Source organism: Zea mays, chromosome 2 (assembly GCF_902167145.1).
Source record: "Zea mays cultivar B73 chromosome 2, Zm-B73-REFERENCE-NAM-5.0, whole genome shotgun sequence".
NCBI lineage: Eukaryota > Viridiplantae > Streptophyta > Magnoliopsida > Poales > Poaceae > Zea > Zea mays.
The window spans coordinates 193,778,534-193,796,655 of NC_050097.1; the positions used below are offsets into that span (position 1 = coordinate 193,778,534).

Consider the following 18,122-nt stretch of genomic DNA (forward strand, 5'->3'; position numbering starts at 1 on the left):
GTTGGCCAGCTTGTATGTTCCGGGCTTCAGAACCATGGCGATGACGAACGGCCCTTCCCAGGGAGGCATGAGCTTGTGCCGCCCTCGGGCGTCTTGTCGCAGCCGAAGCACCAGGTCGCCCACCTGGAGGTCTCGGGACCGAACCCCTCGGGCGTGGTAGCGTCGCAGGGACTGCTGGTACCGCGCCGAGTGTAGTAAGGCCATGTCCCGAGTCTCCTCCAGCTGGTCCAGTGAGTCTTCTCGATTGGCTTGATTGCTTTGGTTGGCGTAGGCCCTCGTCCTCGGGGAACCGTATTCTAAGTCTGTGGGCAAGATGGCCTCGGCCCCATAGACCAGAAAGAACGGTGTGAAGCCCGTGGCTCGGCTCGGCGTTGTCCTCAGACTCCAGACCATCGAGGGGAGTTCCTTCATCCATCGCTTGCCGAACTTGTTGAGGTCGTTGTAGATCCGAGGCTTGAGTCCTTGCAGAATCATGTCGTTGGCACGTTCTACCTGCCCATTCGTCATGGGGTGAGCCACGGCGGCCCAGTCCACCCGGATGTGGTGATCCTCGCAGAAGTCTAGGAACTTTCTGCCGGTGAACTGGGTGCCGTTGTCGGTGATGATGGAGTTCGGGACCCCAAAGCGATGGATGATGTTGGTGAAGAACGCCACCGCCTGTTCAGACCTGATGCTGTTTAGGGGTCGGACCTCGATCCACTTGGAGAATTTGTCGATGGCGACCAACAGGTGCGTGTAGCCCCCGGGTGCCTTCTGCAAGGGGCCGACGAGGTCCAGACCCCACACAGCAAACGGCCAGGTGATGGGTATGGTTTGCAGAGCCTGAGCGGGCAAGTGGGTCTGCCTCGCGTAGAACTGACACCCTTCGCAGGTGCGGACAATCTTAGTGTCGTCGGCCAGTAGAAACCTTGTCGGAAGGCGTTCCCAACAAGGGCTCGAGGTGCTGCGTGATGGCCACAAGCCCCCGAGTGTATCTCTTGTAAAAGCTCCTAGCCTTCGGCGATGGAAATGCATCGCTGGAGGATGCCCGAGGGGCTGCGGTGGTAGAGCTCCTTCCCATCTCCCAGCAAGACGAAAGACTTGGCGCGCCGCGCCAACCACCGAGCTTCGGCTTGGTCGAGGGGTAGCTCTCCTCGGTGAAGATATTGCAGGTACGGGGTCTGCCATTTTTGATTAGGCGTGACCTCGTTCTGCTCCCCCTCGACGCTGAGGGTACCTTGGGCCGAGCCGAGGGTGCCTCGGACTATGCCGAGGGTACCTCGGGCTGAGCCGAGGGTGCCTCGGGCTGGGCCGAGGCCTTCTCGGGCTGGGCCGAGGCCTTCTCGGGCTCGGGCGTGTCGTCGGCCTTGACGGAGGGTCGATGCAGGTCTTGGGAGAATACGTCCGGGGGAACCGTTGTTCGCCCCGAGGCTATTTTAGCCAGCTCGTCCGCAGTCTCGTTGTAGCGTCGAGCGATGTGGTTGAGCTCGAGCCCATAGAACTTGTCTTCCAGGCGCTGAACCTCATCGCAGTAGGCTTCCATCTTTGGGTCGAGGCAGTGGGAGTTCTTCATGACTTGGTCGATGACGAGCTGCGAGTCACCACGAGCGTCGAGGCGTCGGACCTCTAGCTCGATGGCGATCCGCAACCCGTTTACCAGAGCCTCGTATTCAGCCACGTTGTTGGACGCCGGAAAGTGGAGGCGTAGCACGTAGCGTAGGTGCTTCCTGAGGGGCGAGATGAAGAGCAGGCCCGTGCCGGCCCCCGTCTTCATCAGCGACCCGTCGAAAAACATGGTCCAGAGCTCCGGTTGGATCGGAGCTGTTGGGAACTGGGTGTCGACCCATTCAGCCACGAAGTCCGCTAAGACCTGGGACTTGATGGCCTTCCGAGGGGCGAACGAGATCGTCTCGCCCATGATCTCCACCGCCCACTTTGCAATTCTACTCGAGGCCTCTCGGGACTGGATGATCTCCCCCAGGGGGAAGGATGACACCACAGTTACCGGATGAGACTCGAAGTAGTGTCGCAACTTCTGCCGCGTCAGGATCACCGCGTACAGCAGCTTCTGAATTTGCGGGTAGCGGATCTTGGTCTTGAACAGTACCTCACTGATGAAGTAGACTGGCCTCTGGACGGGCAATGCATGCCCCTCTTCTCGTCTCTCAACCACAATCGCGGCGCTAACCACCTGAGTGGTCGCGGCGACGTAGATCAAGAGGGCTTCTCCGGCAGCGGGTAACATAACGCATTCCTGCACCGTTGGTACGTTGCACCCTAGACCCTAAACCCTAAACCCTAGGGTAACATAACACATTCCTGCACTGTTGGTACGTTGCACCCGCATTCCTCAAACCAAACGGCATGGTAACATAGCAGTACATGCCGAAGGGTGTGATGAAAGAAGTCGCGAGCTGGTCGGACTCTTTCATCCTGATCTGGTGATACCCTGAGTAGGCATCGAGGAAAGACAAGGTTTCGCACCCAGCAGTGGAATCCACGATTTGATCGATGCGAGGCAGAGGGTAGGGAACTTTCGGACATGCTTTGTTTAGACCAGTGTAGTCTACACACATCCGCCATTTCCCCCCTTTCTTTCTCACAAGCACAGGGTTGGCAAGCCATTCGGGATGGAATACCTCTTTGATGAACCCTGCCGCCATTAGCTTGTGGATCTCCTCGCCTATGGCTCGGCGCTTTTCTTCGTCGAATCGGCGCAGAGGCTGCTTCACGGGTCGGGCTCTAGCTCGGATATCCAGCGAGTGCTCGGCGACTTCCCTCGGTATGCCAGGCATGTCTGAGGGACTCCACGCGAAAACGTTAGCGTTTGCGCGGAGAAAGTCGACGAGCACTGCTTCCTATTTGGGGTCGAGCTCAGAGCCGATCCGGATCTGCTTGGAGGCATCGTTGCAGGGGTCGAGAGGGACGGACTTAACCATCTCCGCTGGCTCGAAGTTGCCGGCGTGGGCGCTTCACGTCTGGCGCCTCCCTAGAGAGGTTCTCCAGGTCGGCGATGAGGGCCTCGGACTCGGCGAGGGCCTCGGCGTACTCCATGCACTCCACATCACATTCGTACGCGTGTCGGTACGTGGGCCCGACGGTGATGACCCCGTTGAGGCCTGTCATCTTGAGCTTGAGGTAGGTGTAGTTGGGGATGGCCATGAACTTGGCGTAGCATGGCCTCCCCAATACTGCGTGGTAGGTTCCTCGAAACCCGACCACTTCGAACGTGAGGGTCTCCCTTCGAAAGTTGGAGGGCGTCCCAAAGCAGACGGGTAGATCGAGTTGTCTGAGGGGTTGGACGTGCTTCCCGGGGATGATCCCGTGGAAAGGCGCAGCGCCCACCCGGATCGAGGACAGATCGATCTGCAGGAGCCCGAGGGTCTCGGCGTAGATGATGTTGAGGCTGCTGCCTCCGTCCATGAGGACCTTGGTGAGCCTAACGTTGTCGATGATGGGGTCGACAACGAGCGGGTATTTCCCCGGGCTCGGCACATGGTCGGGATGGTCGGCCTGGTCGAAGGTGATGGGCTTGTCGGACCAGTCTAGGTAGACTGGCGCCGCCGCCTTTACCGAGTAGACCTCCCGACGCTCTTGCTTGCGGTGCCGAGCCGAGGCGTTTGCCACTTGCCCATCGTAGATCATGAAGCAGTCACGGACCTCGGGGAACTCTGCTGCCTTGTGATCTTCCTTCTTAGCGTCGTCGAGAGCCTTGCCACCCTCCGCGGGTGGCCCGACCTTGTGAAAGTGGCGTCGAAGCATGGCTCACTCCTCAAGGGTGTGCTTGACGGGCCCCTGATGATAAGGGCACGGCTCCTTGAGCATCTTATCGAAGAGGTTGGCACCTCCGGGAGGTTTCCGAGAGTTCTTGTACTCGGCGGCGGCGACAAGGTCCGCGTCGGCGGCGACAAGGTCCGCGTCGGCGGCGTCGCGTTTCGCTTGCGACTTCTTCTTGCCCTTCTTCTTGGTGCCGCGCTGAGTTGACGCCTCGGGAACATCTTCCGGTGGGCGGCCCTGGGGCTGCTTGTCCTTCCGGAAGATGGCCTCAACCGCCTCCTGGCCAGAGGCAAACTTGGTGGCGATGTCCATCAGCTCGCTCGCCCTGGTGGGGGTCTTGCGACCCAGCTTGCTCACCAAGTCGCGGCAGGTGGTGCCGGCGAGGAACGCGCCGATGACATCCGAATCGGTGACGTTGGGCAGCTCGGTGCGCTGCTTCGAGAATCGTCGGATGTAGTCCCGGAGAGACTCTCCCGGCTGCTGGCAGCAGCTTCGGAGATCCCAGGAGTTTCCAGGGCGCACGTACGTGCCTTGGAAATTGCCGACGAAGGCTTGGACCAGGTCGTCCCAGTTGGAGATCTGCCCCGGAGGCAGGTGCTCCAGCCAGGCTCGAGCGGTGTCAGAGAGGAACAGGGGGAGGTTGCGGATGATGAGATTATCATCGTCCGTCCCACCCAGTTGGCAGACCAGCCGATAGTCCGCGAGCCACAGTTCCGGTCTCGTCTTCCCCGAGTACTTTGTGATAGTAGTCGGGGTTCGGAACCGGGTCGGAAACGGTGCCCGTCGTATGGCGCGGCTGAAAGCCTGCGGACCGGGTGGTTCGGGCGAAGGACTCCGATCCTCCCCGCTGTCGTAGCGTCCCCCATGCCTGGGGTGGTAGCCTCGGCGCACCCTCTCGTCGAGGTGGGCCCGACGGCTGTGGTGATGGTGCTCGTTGCCGAGGCGACCCGGGGCCGCAGGCGCTGTGTTGCGCGTGCGCCCGGTGTGGACCGAGGCTTCCCGCATGAATCAGGAAGTCGCGGCGTGATGTTCCGAGGGGTGCCCCTGCCTTCGGGAGGCGGAGCTTTCAGCCCGTCGGACCGCGGTGTCCTCCAGGAGATTCTTGAGCTCTCCCTGGATACGTCGTCCCTCGGTGGTTGATGGCTCTGGCATCGCGCGGAAAAGTATTGCCGCTGCAGCCAGGTTCTGGCCGACTCCACTGGAATCCGGTGGCGGCCTTACCCTGACGTCGTCGGCGATGCGGTGCTGGATGCCCTGGGGGAGATGACGCGCTTCTCCGGCCGGAGGTTGGCCCGCCCATTCCTGCCCGATGTCCCGGCGGATCGGCACAAGCGTTCCTGCTCCCTCGTCGAGCCTGGCCTGCATCTCGCGGATTTGCTCGAGCTATGGGTCAGGACCCCCCACTGGGACGGGGACCACAGCTAGCTCCCGAAGGATGTCAACGCGAGGCACGGGCCTAGGGGGATCACCGTTCTCCGGCATACCAAAATGGTTGCCTTCGCCGGGACCACCTAGATCGACGTGGAAACATTCGCGACTTGGGCCGCAGTCCTCGTCGTCGAGGCTGCGGCTACCGTCGGAACAGTCGGAAAGGCAATAGTCGCATGCGGTCATGAAGTCCCGCATGGCACTGGGGTTACCAAGTTCGGAGAAATCCCAACAGAAGTCGGGCTTGCCATCTTCCTCGGACCCCGAGGGCCCGTAGGTCGAGACGGCCGTCAGCCGGTCCCAGGGTGACCGCACACGATACCCCAGAGGGTTTGGACTCGCCTCTATGAGAATGTCCACCGAAGCGGAGTTGCTTGGCGGGTCGAGGCCGAATACAAAAGGCGCGAGATGGAAATCGGTCGGTACCTTTTGGTTGACGGGCGGTGACGAAGTCACGTTAGGGACTGACTGCACCGTCGTCTCAGGTACGAGGGTGACGCCTAGCAAGTCCTTCGCGAGCGTGCTGGCGTCGTCCGTTCGCTCGAGGTTGGTGTGTTGCGGGGAGGCGGCGCTCGTCTTCGTCTCAGACGCGAGGCCGATGCCCGACGCACTCTCCGTTGGGGCACCGGCGCCGTCGACTCGCTCGACAGCCAACGAGGTGCCGCTTCCCGCTTGGCCTTGGTTGCCCCGCCTCCCCCTCCATCGGCGGGGGGGGACGAGCCCGAATGTCGTCCTTCCACCACGTGGGGAAGGCGTCGTCGATTTCCCCGCCGGCGGGCGGGTTGTCGACCGCCATTGTCGCTGTCGCGCGGCAGGGGAAGGAGTATCATGTCGTAGCTGTCGTCGAGGGACATGAACTCAAGACTCCCGAAACGGAGCACCGTCCTGGGCTGGAGAGGTTGCTGGAGACTGCCCATCTGGAGCTTGACGGGAAGCTGTTCGTCAACACGCAGCAGGCCCCTACCTGGCGCGCCAACTGTCGGTGTTTCGAAACCCGGGGGGTCCCTGGACCGACGAGTGAATCGTCACCGCGTGCCCCAGCCCAGATGGGTCGGCGCGAGGCGGAACGCGAAGGGGGGAGAAGAGCAGCCGGAGGGAGACAGGCGTGGGAGGTGGAACCCGCGGCCTTCGTGTTAGCCCCGCGCCCCGGTCGGGTGCGCTTGCAGTAGGGGGTTACAAGCGTCCACGCGGGAGGGAGCGAGCGGCCTTGCACGAGCGCCGTCCCGTCCTTCCCCGCGCGGCCAACCTCCTGTAAGAGGGCCCTGGACCTCCCTTTTATAGGCGTAAGGAGATGATCCAGGTGTACAATGGGGGTGTAGCAGTGTGCTAGCGTGTCTAGCGGAGGAGAGCTAGCGCCCTAAGTACATGCCATCGTGGCAGCCAGAGAGGTTTTGGCACCCAGTTCGCGTGATGTCGTGGCCGTCGGAGAAGCGCTGGAGCCTGGCGGAAGGACAGCTGTCGGGGCTGTCGAGTCCTTGCTGACGTCCTCTTGCTTCCGTAAGGGGGCTGAGAGCCGCCGTCGTCACAGGGCATGCGGGGCGCCATCATTACTCGTATGGTGGAGCGAGCCAGATGGGACGTCGGTCTTGTTCCCCGTAGCCTGAGTCAGCTCGGGGTAGGGTAATGATGGCGCCTCCTGTCGACGTGGTCGGTCCGTGCCCTAGGTTGGGTGAGGTGGAGGCTCCTCCGAGGTCGAGGTCGAGTCTGTCTTCCAAGGCCGAGGTCGAGTCCGAGCCCCCAGGTCGGACAAGGCGGAGCCCGTCGGCTGAGGCCAGGGCTGAGTCCGAGCCCTAGGGTCGGGCGAAGCGGAGTTCGTCGTCCTTCGGGGCTGAGCCCGAGTCCGAGCCCTGGGGTCGGGCGAAGCGGAGTTCGTCGTCTTCCGGGGCTAAGCCCGTGTCCGAGCCCTGGGGTCGGGCGAAGCGGGGTTCGTCGTCTTTCGGGGCTGAGCCCGTGTCCGAGCCCTGGGGTCGGGCGAAGCGGAGTTTCCTATGGCGCCTGAGGCCGGACTTGGCTGCTGTCAGCCTCACTCTGTCGAGTGGCTCAGCAGTCGAAGCGGCGCAGGCGGCGCTGTCCTCTTGTCAGACCGGTCAGTGGAGCGGCGGAGTGACTGCGGTCACTTCGGCTCTGTCGACTGGAGGGCGTGCGTCAGGATAATGGTGTCAGGTCACCTTTGCATTAAATGCCCCTGCGATTTGGTCGGTTGGCGTGGTGATTTGGCCAAGGTTGCTTCTCGGTGAAGACTGGGCCTCGGGCGAGCCGAAGGTGTGTCCGTTGCTGGAGGGGGGTCCTTGGGCGAGACGTAGATTCTCCGGGGTCGGCTGCCCTGGCCCGAGGCTGGGCTCGGGCGAGGCGCGATCGCGTCCCTCGAATGGACCGATCCTTGACTTAATCGCACCCATCAGGCCTTTGCGGCTTTGTGCTGATGGGGGTTACCGGCTGAGATTTAGGAGTCTTGAGGGTACCCCTAATTATGGTCCCCGACAGTTAGGGGTGGCAAACTGTTTGCTCATTAGCCATTTGTCTTTGCTAATAGTTGCTAATAGACCGCATAAAGAGAAAAAGACATATATTAGCCAACTCTCCAAACATACCCTGTCTAATTTTGCTAGCTAATTATTTGTCGGCTAATTATTAGGTACTAGCAAACAATAAGCTAGAAGGATCAGATTGGGCCTAACTTAGCGGGTGTTTGGTTTTTATGGACTAATTTATAGTCTCTATATTTTATTTTAGTCTCTAAATTACAAAATATGGAAACTACTAAAATTCTATTTTAGTTTCCGTATTTAGTAATTTAGGAGCTAAAATGAAATAAAACGAAGTACTAAAAATTAGTGTCTATAAACCAAACATCCCTTTCTGCTCTTCTAGTGGTTGGCTAAAATTTGGGATTTAGGTAACCAAACATACTTTATTGCATTATTTCAGTTCGTCTAGGGTGGTAGCGAGCCTGCCTAATTGCCCCGTAGCTATTTTCAGCGGACATGGATAGCCGCTAAAAATAACTATTTATAAGATTATTTTCGACAGTCGCTTTATGACTATAAAAAAAATAATTAATTATTGGTGGTGATCGTCGAAAATAATTACTTTCTAGACATTTGTTTTCGATTCATGGGATCTAAACAGCCGGTAAGGGAGACTGAACCGGAGGAGGCCCCTGGCCGAATCTGGAGCACACATCAGCCGGTGGGCGTCTCCATCCACGGGATGCCCGCAGTTCCCGGCCTCATGTGCCTGCCCAGTCCCCACCTCCCCAAACCGTCACGTGACCCCTAGTCCCCATCCACGTCGCCCCCCTCAAATATGTAATCTAATCGAATAATTAACCCGCGTGCGGCGTGCCTCATCCAGGTCGCCTCGGGATTAACCCCAGAGCACGGCAGAGAGCATCAGTACGGCGCGGCGGGTGATTAAACCCATTTAACCAGAAGCCAGCACGTGCGCGCCGGAGCTAACCGCTGCCTGGCTCTGGCTCTGGGTCTGCGTCTGCGTCTGCGTCTGCGTCTGCGCGCGAGCACGCGCGCGGCGAAGGAAACCGGGGTGCGCGAGTAGTTGACGGGGCCTGGCGTATAAAGCGTCTCGCGAGCGCTACCACCAGCCATAGCTGGTAAGCGTAGTGGAGGAAGAGAGGGAAGAAAACGAAGCGAAGCCAAAGCAAGGTCTGAGCCGCCGGAGAGGGAGGTGGCCGGGTGGGAAACCTCTCTCGCGCGTCAGGCGTCACGTGAGAACTCCCGATCCACCGGGACGACGGATTCCCGCCGCTCCCCCGCGCGCGGCTTCTTCCGGTGCGGTCGGCGGCCGACGGCGGAAGCTACTGGCCCAAGCAAAGTGAGTGAATTGCGAGTCCAGGCGGCGATGGCGGGGCGCTGCGATTGACGTGCGACGACTATGGGCATCCAAGGTACGTACAAGCGCGCGCGCGCGCACGGGCATGGCCGCCGCGCCATGTCCTTTGCTGCGTAGTGTGACTTTTCGAGGACGAGCACAGGGCGTAGATCGATCGCCCTAACTCTTCTGAAATCTCGCAGGGAACAAGGCGGCGACGCACGAGCACGACTTCCTCTCGTTGTACGCCGCCGCCGCCGCGGCCGCCGCCGCCAAGGACGCTCCTCTCCTGCTCCACGACTCCAAGACGCCGCCTCCTTCTCAAGGTCTGCATGTTTGCTTCATATTCTCTCTCCCTCTCGCTCATGGCAATTCTGCTCCCTCGTTCTGACCTCCGTCCAGTACAGTAGTGTTAGGTAGCTAGACTAGATCTGCTGGTTGCAGTTCTTTTGTTCTTGCCTGGATCAACCGGCCGGGGAGAAAGCCTTGTAAACCAGCTTGTAGTAATTGACAACTGATCATATTTGCCTGTTCCTCTCGAACTGACGCGTGATGATTGGGATTTTAATTCAAATATATGTGATAAAATAGTACTCCGTACCGTATAAACTTCACGCAAATTAAGCTGGGCGGCGATAAGATGCGACAACCAAAAGCAACGGCGGGTCACGTGTGGGTTGGACGCAAGGAGCCGTCGACGCCCTTCCATCCCATCTGTCCGGGGCCCACGCACCCACCCACCCACCCACGGGCTGGCTTAATCATGCTTAGCCGTATGGACATTTTATACGATTTACTTTGATTCTTCTTATTTTTGTTTAAGAGAGAAAAATCATTTCCTTTTATTACTGCCCGATCGCTAGCTACCACTGAGAAGAAAAAGTTACTGCGTACGTGTAGGTAATTTTCTCTTGAAGACGCACGACTTCCTGCAGCCGTTCGATCAGAAGCCAGGAGCGCCGCCGGAGCCGTCGCCGCTGCCCGCTCCAGCCGCGGAGATCAGGCACCGGCAGCAGGTGGCGGTCGCCAAGCAGCGCGCGCTGCCCCTTCCCCTGCCCGGCGGCGTCGGCACCTTCAGCATCAGCCCCGCGCCCGTGTCGGTCGCGCTGCCGTCGGCCGTCGTCAAGTCGGAGCCGCCGCCGTTCGTGCTCTGGGGCCAACCTGCAGCGACGCTGCAGCCGGGCGCGCGAGGTACGTCTATACTACACTCGCTACGTGTCCAAACGCTTTTAACGCTAAACTAAATACATACATATGTTTTACTATATAAGAAAATACATATAACTCTAATTAAACCTAGTTAGATTCTGTAGCGACACCAATTGGGAATGGAGTACATTGATGGGAACGGAGGGAGTACATGCTCAAGAGTCAGGAGACTCAAGTACTCAACTAGTCCTCATGTACCTCCACCATTTCGTCTAGCTAGTCCATCCCGAAATACACACGCCACAAAGACACGGCGCCACGGTCGCAGCGCGTGCGCGTCGTGTGCCGTACTGCCATGTCGCATGGTTAATCGTGCACGCGGGCCCCGGCTTTTGCATGCCTGTCTCAACAGTGCGCCAGAGATATGAGAGAACGGCCCAACAGACCTCGTGCATGTACGTACTCCGCCGGGCCAGCAAGCCCGGGTCCATGTTGCCCGTGCACTTCAGCCTCCTGTCGCGTCCTCTTTCTCGCGAGACCCACCCCACCCACGTGACCTCCAGGTGCTCGCCCGCCGGGCCTGGCCCACTGATGGCCGAGCTGCCGGCTACATCCACGCCGCGCTAGCTGCCACTGGCCCCACCTTCCACCGACATGTGGGGCCGCTCGGCTTCCGCCTGTGCAATACTTCGATAGTAACTGTTTGTGTGGGAAATTACTAAAAACACTGTTTGTTTGTGTGGGAAAGAAGAAAAAAAGAACTAACGTTAAAGGCGGCTTGTGTTGTGGCGCAGGGCACCAGCAGCAGTGGGCGCTCCCCTTCGCCGGCTCCTTGCAGGTCAGTCCGCCGCCGCAGCAGGCGCAACCGGATAGGAAGGGCCGCGGCGGAGGCGGGGTCATGGATTCAGGCTCCAGATCCAGCGGCGGAGCCGGGTTCGACGACGAAGACGGCCTCACCACGCGCCGCGAGGTCTCCTCCTCGCTCCAAGGTACCTCAATTCCGCTCAATCTATGCGAAATTCATTCTCCTCTCTTGCTCTTGACTCCAGCGAACTATGTGAAAACTCGATCTTTATCTCGACTTCTGACAGTTTCCGCCCATTCTCGTTCAATGGTTTTTTTTAAGACGCCTCCGTCCTACTCGCACTCATCGGGGCTAGTCCGCTAGTGTACCATGTTCGTGTAGCAGAGTTACCGGTATGAAAGAGGAATACTGGTGTGGAAGGGATGAGTCCACACGCGCTGGTGGCGACGGGCGCGGGCTGGTGGACGGTGGTTGTAGTAGTCGGCCCACGTCCATCGGTCCACCAGCTCCACGCGCTACGAGTTGCCGCACACGCGGTGGACGCTCGTTTCCTTGACAAACGCTCATCACCATGTAGTTTGCCTGTGGTGACGGCTGGAGCGCACGCCAAGTATTCGAGGGAAGCCATGGAGAGATACACTCCTTCCATGCAGGGGATTATTTGCATTGCTTGATCTTCTTTCTCCAACCTCAGTTGGGGTGGAGGCGGACATGATCTTTTTAAAATGCCCTTTTCTTCCATAGTTCTTGCTGAGGACTGAGGAGCATGTGTGATGTGTTAAAGTGAGCCAAACTAGGCCATATCCCATAATTCTTTCCTTTGGTGTCCCAACTTCATAATGTATTCTGTTGTGTATCCCTCACCATAACACAACCATGGTAGGGCACTCGAATCCACAAATGAGCATGGCATACTATGGAAATTTTGCTTCATAAAAAGAATTTGTGCAATTATCGCTTTATTTTAATACGAGTAAAAAAAAGGGTTCACATGTTGTTTTCTGCAATATTTTATACTGATAACCAGTGTTTGCATCAGCAGATTTGGCAGTAAGGGTGGATTGGAAGGGTGGGAGCTGCAGCGATGGCGGTACAAATCAGGGGCCAAACACACCACGGTCAAAACACTCGGCCACAGAGCAGCGCAGACGCAGCAAGATCAATGATAGGTGCTTTGATGCAGTAATTTTGTGACCAGTTATAAGCTCGCAAATAAGTTTTGGCCCTTGTATGGATTATGTTTCTATTTTGCTCCACATCATTCTACAGGTTTCAGATACTTAGGGAGCTGTTGCCACACAATGATCAAAAGAGAGACAAAGCAACATTTCTCTTGGAGGTAAGGTTTCAACAGGTTTTCCTGTTTCGTCAAAGTATTCTTTCTCAGTTGACTAATACATGATCCCTTCGTGCCATTCTTTCTACTGCAGGTTATTGAATATATACGTTTTTTGCAAGAGAAAGCGCAAAAATACGAGGCAACATTCCCAGAATGGAACCAAGAAAATCCAACGATGCTTCCGTGGGTAATTGCTTCTTTATCGAAAGCTGCAATGCTTGCTACTGCCGTTAGGAAAGGAACAGTCAATTCATGATTGTCTGTGTCTGAATGTAGTTTTACATTCTTGCAGTCAAATATGTATTTTCGATCATTCTGGAAAAATGCACAGGCAAGTGTTTGTTGCTAAAAAATGCATTTGCCTTGCCGGGTCGATAATGCTGTGTCAATAGTTTTGAACCATCATCTTAGGCATGCTTGTTATTCTTGTGCTGCAGAGTAAAGGCCAAATCCCAGGAGATTCCCCGCCTGACCCTTCACATTTCGTGAGAAATGGATCCTCCCCTGGATCTAATTTCACTGGGAAACTCGATGATAATCACACATCTGCAGCTGCATCAGGGGCACTGGACCAGGCAGAAACTAATCACGTGGCTAGCGGCTGCTACAGATCATCAGAAACTCCGGCGAATATTACAAGTATGATCGATGGTTCACATATGATTTTGCATTATTCTCAGAAGTACTTTCTGAGACTAGAAGCAGCACTGGTTACTTATGACTCTTCTTTACATGTAGATAATGCTATATCTCAGTCCCAACCTCAATGGACAGGTCCGTCCCCTGTGGATGACTCTGCAGTGAAAAGTGAAATGCTTAACAGCCAGGAGTTGGCAATAGATGAAGGAATGATCAGTGTGTCCAGTACCTATTCCCAAGAGTAAGTCACAAAGAATATAAGTTATTTGTTGCCCACTCCGTTAAAAAATGCTTGCTACATTTGATTATGCATAGTCGCTGGTGCATGTATCTGACCATAATTTCTTATGCACCATATTTTTAGAATCCTTCAACTTTATGATATTTTGCATAGTATTTTTCTATGCAATTTTACATGTATAACTTGTATATTTTCAAACGAAGTAATTTAAAAGTTACTGATGTTTGTTGTTTATAATATTTTACTAGATCTTGTCCTAAACAACATAGTTCTATAACCATAAAGGGTTCTACTTTTTTTTAAACAACATAGGTCCATAACCATAAAGGTTTTTTTTTTTGGTATCCCCAACTGTTTTTGGCCTTAATCTATAGACCCCATAGTATTCGTTCTTACTGTAAAGTCTTTTTTTTCCCTTTGAGTGTGCCCAGCATTAGGTTTTCCCACCTGAAATATCTTGCTATTTCGTCTGTACCTAGGTTCTTTCACAATATAGTGCTCAGAAAGCACTCTGTGTTTAGGCACGGGCAACGAAAGACTTGTTTGTCTTCGCTGAAGATAAATGTATGTTGACACATGTTTTGTTTTATTTGTAACAGGTTACTTATCTCGTTGTCTCACGCCCTTCAGAGCTCAGGTGTGGATCTGTCCCAAACCAGCATCTCTGTGCAGATCAACCTGGGAAAGCGTGCTGGCAAGAGATCTGCATCTGCTGGTGGTGTATCCTCCAACTCCAAGGTAAAGTACCCGAACCATATGAACGGATGGATGTTCATGCTCGTATATAAAAAGACAGTATTCCAGCAAAACTGAAACGGGGACTTGGATTCCGCGCAGGAACCACCAGCCGATCCAGCATCTAGTAACGAACTAGGCGGCCATCACGTGACAACGTTGGGAGCTAGCGCTGACGGTCTCCTCCCCCACGCGACGAAACGGCATAAACGGGACAACAGCTGATGATGGGCCTCTCTCACTCCGCCTCGTTCCCAGACGACAGACGGATTGATCATTCTTTTTTTTTTCTCCCAGCCCGACGGGAGGCTCTCTCTTGGATTGGTTGCACATCGCGTGCTCGGTGATGGGCTGAGACCCCGGCTGTATTCTTTTTGATTTGATCGCTCCCGCCGCCATCCCCTGTCTAGCCCATTGTTTTTACGTAGAGGAACGAACCGTGGAGCTTCCCATTGCGGATTGTGAAGCCGCTCTTCTTGTACACAGGCTTCCATTCATCTGAGAAGCTTCTTCCCCTCCTTGAACAGGTCTCTCCGCGTTTTAGACCTGTATACTAGCAACCTGTAAGATATGATTATGATGTCCAGCAGCTCTCCCAGGCACGGCACCGGCCAGTCAAGTTGTTCCGTTATTTCTATGTATACGCTATGCTGGGACTGTAATTGCACCGCCGTCGGTCTCAGGGAAACTGACAGTCGTGTCGTGTCGTGTGCCTGTTTGACCAACGGTTTATGTGACAGTCTGTGCGTGACGGATCGAACTCGCACGCCGGCGGCACAACGAGACGATCTCGAGTTGGCCGCGTTCAGAAGCAGGTACGCCAACTATCATTGTTCATGGTACGAGTGAGCCGTGCAACCACGAGTACTCCGATGCTGGGCACGGACAACGGACTGCACGTGTGCTGTTGAGACCGGTGGTTTGAATCCAAGGGCGTCCTGCTGCATCGGTTCGGTTGCGTGGCGCTTCAGGAATGACGGCTCCCACGGGCAGCTTGTCTACTTTTAAGCAGCGGGCGGTTATTGGGATTCAGGTTAGCGTGGTGGGTCAAAACTCAAGACACAGGCGCGGGTTGCAGTGCATTTCACGAACAACCATCACGGATGCCTGCAACAAATACCTCCATCTGAAACCCCCACTGGAACATTTTTCAGTATTGTCGGTGTGTGTTGCATTGCATCACATGGATGGCCTATTCGATGACACCAACCTGTCTCAATTCTATCACTATCTTCATGCATCTGCTCAAACAACAACAACTACAGCAACAAAAGGTCTGTTTATTCTGAAAAAAGAGAGAATCGGTGAACCATTTCTTGAATCTGTCTGTAGTCTGTACCTAACCTAACAGAAGGAGCAGGTCCTTCATCTCGTATGCGCTTGTTCATCACAACAACCGAGTCCAGCTCCATGTTGTGTACTCGTCAACGGGCTCCACAATACGGTCATACTGCGTTCCACCAGATTCTGTTCTTACAAGGGTCGTAACATTTGTTTATGTTACTGTATGTGATATAGTATAGTATATCATAGCTAAGGGAAAAAAAATCAATAGCAGTTGTGACAAAGTACCTGCGATGACCTCGTCCGCCTTGGCTTGCTTTATTCGTGATACAAAGCAGAAACCCGCCACCATCATCCTCAGATCCTCACGTTCGCGTCACATGCGCTCCACCACCCCGGCCTAACTTGGGCCCACTGCCGTCGGCGCGTTGGCCACCCTTCCTCCGCCCTCCGGCACACGACGCTGCTTCACTGCCACTGGTCACCAGCCTCTGTGCCACTGATCCTCAGACGCGGCCGCCCCCCGTTCGGGACCTAGGCGATCGGTCTACGGTCCAGTACTCCGGTCCGTCGCACTAAAACTCGGCGAACAAATAGCCATTCATCCAGTTCGGTGTCGTGACCGCGGAAATCCCCCGCCGACCGCTGTTGCGGGCAATGGCCGCCGACGCCGACACGGCGCGGCGCAGAGCGCCACTGCCCGGGGCGAGAAACACCCAGCCCAGGCCACTGGTCCCGCGGCCGCTAAAAACCCAACTTCCTGTAGCCGCAGTTCCGCACCAGTACTCGACCGACGGGCGGGACCGGGGCATGTGCACCGATCGTTGGTCCACGAGGCAGCTACCGCGCGCGGGCTCGGCACGGCACACGTAGACCGTCGCGGGCAAGGTGCCGTGCCACCAGTGGGGTCGCGGTCGGGGGCTCGGGGCTGGCCACCTGGCCCCGCCGTGTGCGCGCGCCACGGACGCGTACGGGTACGGCACCGCCCGCCCCGTACAGTACAAACTCTCGGCGGTTGCTGTTTGCCTGTCGCTCCCCGCCGGTCGCCACTGTGCCGTGTGCCTCGGTCAAGAAGAGTGACGCGTGCGCCACCCTCACCGACTCCACAGTCGACACTCGACACCACCTCACATCCCCGCGCACCGCTCGACGTGCGCGACCACGAGCCACTGACGCGTCGGCCCGCCCGGCGGTAAACATAAGCGAAGCGGTGAGAGTTACCCGGACCGACCGGGCCTGGTCCACCGACCCGGCGCCGGTGCCCATAAACTCGAGAGCGAGTCGACCACCGACGCTAGCGAGCAGCTGAAACTGAAACAGCCCGTCATCTACCATTCGCCCGCCGCAACGCTCCCTGCTCGGAACAGCCTGCGTTGCTCGCCCACACGACGCCACGCATGCAGGAGGAGCCAGGGCGTCGTCCCGTGCCGCCGTTCGCGGGCGTGGACCTCCGCCGCCCCAAGGGCTACCCCGTGGCGGTTGCCAAGGAGGAGGAGAGGCCGGCGCCGGGCGGCGACCCGTGCCCGCGGTGCGGGTCGCGGGACACCAAGTTCTGCTACTACAACAACTACAACACGTCGCAGCCGCGCCACTTGTGCAAGTCGTGCCGCCGCTACTGGACCAAGGGCGGGTCCCTCCGCAACGTCCCCGTCGGGGGCGGCACGCGCAAGAGCAGCAGCAGCAGCAGCTCCTCATCATCCTCGGCGACGACGACGTCAACCTCGCCCGGCGCCGCGCCCAAGGCCACGAAGCGGTCGAAGAACTCCAAGCGCCGCCGCGTCGCGCCTGCCCCGGACCCCGCCGCGCCCGGCACGGACGCCTCCACCGCCGACGTCGCGAGCACGGCACCGTCCGCAGCGACGGTGACTGCCTCGGAGAAGCCGAGCGCGACGGAGCACGCAGCGGCGGCTGTCGCCACGGAGAAGCCGCCGGCCGCGCTTCCGGTGTCCGTCGGCGCTTTCGCGGACACGTCCCCGGCGCCAGATGCTGGGAGCGGCGGCGTTAGGGAGCTGCTGCCGCACCCGAGCCGCTTCGAGTGGCCGTCGGGCTGCGACCTGGGGCCGCCCTACTGGGGCTGGGGCACCAGCGTGTTCGCCGACACCGACCCGGCGCTGTTCCTCAATCTGCCGTGAGTGACCCGTGACAACGCCATGGCGCCCATGGTTAACTAATCAACCATGATCACACGGTCGACGAGATGAGAGGAACAGAGCACGCAGTGCGTCGGGCTCTTGAAGCTAGGCGCTGTAGTAGTCTCCTAAGCTTACTGTTGTCTAGACCGATAGTCTCGCGTACTTGTGTAGTTGTGTTGATGGTTTTTAATCGCCGCTTTGTACTGCAATTCTAGTAAAAAGGCTAACATATGGGATAGCCGGGCTCTGCATGAATCTGTGCTTGCTTTGACAGTTTGACCTGATTGTGGTGCTTTCTTAGTTTAAGGCCATGAGAATCGCAAGAACAGGGAACGGCGAACTTCGAAGAAATCGTGTCGTTGCAAGTGTTGGAGGCATATATTCTTAAAGCCGGCCACGCATGTAGGTAGTGTGACGCTGGTTCTCGCAAAGTGCAAACGCTAAACTAGGCGAGTACGAAAATGTACGTTGTCTGAATGCTACAGTTATGTTTAGCACGCACGTACTCCTACACTCGCCGCGCAGCGTGGTGCTGATGGAACTCAAGCCAGGCCGGATTCGTTCGGTTGGGCGTCGGCGTCGCGGGGGCTTTTCGAAATTCCGGGCCGCGGCGGGCGCCGACAACGCGTTGATTCCGATCGCGACGCGTCGCGATTCCGACGGCGACGGGCCGTCCTGCGCGCCGTGTCAGCGACGGATCCGGGTCAGGTCAGGTCGTCAATCGCCGCCCTGTACTGCGGCCGCGATGTGTGTCGGGGTGCGATTCGTCCCGCCCGCTTGGGCTCG

General features: G+C 57.1%; 2 protein-coding genes and 1 long non-coding RNA gene across 10 annotated transcripts; 2 read left to right on the plus strand and 1 right to left on the minus strand.

Annotated features, from left to right (window-relative positions):
* The first annotated feature begins 8,634 nt into the window (after positions 1–8,634).
* On the plus strand, positions 8,635–14,560 carry LOC100273866 (uncharacterized). Of its 8 annotated transcripts, none has more exons than XM_008669327.2 (12): positions 8,635–9,088; positions 9,216–9,338; positions 9,913–10,203; positions 10,956–11,150; positions 12,006–12,135; positions 12,236–12,305; positions 12,397–12,492; positions 12,598–12,636; positions 12,743–12,944; positions 13,044–13,185; positions 13,785–13,923; positions 14,023–14,555. In XM_008669327.2, exons 1-12 carry the CDS (start codon positions 9,076–9,078, stop codon positions 14,143–14,145), a joined length of 1,563 nt encoding a protein of 520 aa, XP_008667549.1. In that variant the 5' UTR covers positions 8,635–9,075; the 3' UTR covers positions 14,146–14,555. The 8 variants fall into 8 exon arrangements, with proteins under 8 accessions (XP_008667549.1, XP_008667551.1, XP_008667550.1 ...); XM_008669329.2 differs by having other exon boundaries at positions 13,080–13,185; XM_008669328.2 differs by having other exon boundaries at positions 12,009–12,135.
* On the minus strand, positions 14,201–16,055 carry LOC109944054 (uncharacterized). Its single transcript, XR_002267318.3, has 2 exons — positions 15,493–16,055; positions 14,201–15,387 (listed from the first exon to the last, which is right to left on the minus strand). It is a non-coding gene; the product is annotated as an uncharacterized lncRNA (long non-coding RNA).
* A 454-nt stretch (positions 16,056–16,509) lies between these two features.
* Positions 16,510–17,614, plus strand: LOC100194004 (Dof zinc finger protein DOF1.6). Its single transcript, NM_001139068.2, has one exon. The coding sequence runs from the start codon at positions 16,602–16,604 to the stop codon at positions 17,334–17,336; it is 735 nt and encodes a 244-aa protein (NP_001132540.2). The 5' UTR covers positions 16,510–16,601; the 3' UTR covers positions 17,337–17,614.
* Positions 17,615–18,122: the final 508 nt, after the last annotated feature.

What these genes read in the sequence shown, in the direction of transcription:
- LOC100273866 (XM_008669327.2), top strand. An exon ending in GGTCTCCTCCTCGCTCCAAG is followed by an intron (nt 11,151 to 12,005) that starts GTACCTCAATTC and finishes TGTTTGCATCAG; the next exon opens with CAGATTTGGCAGTAAGGGTG. An exon ending in TCCAGTACCTATTCCCAAGA is followed by an intron (nt 13,186 to 13,784) that starts GTAAGTCACAAA and finishes TATTTGTAACAG; the next exon opens with GTTACTTATCTCGTTGTCTC.
- LOC100194004 (NM_001139068.2), top strand. Translation starts at nt 16,602, where the DNA reads ATGCAGGAGGAGCCAGGGCGTCGTCCCGTGCCGCCGTTCGCGGGCGTG.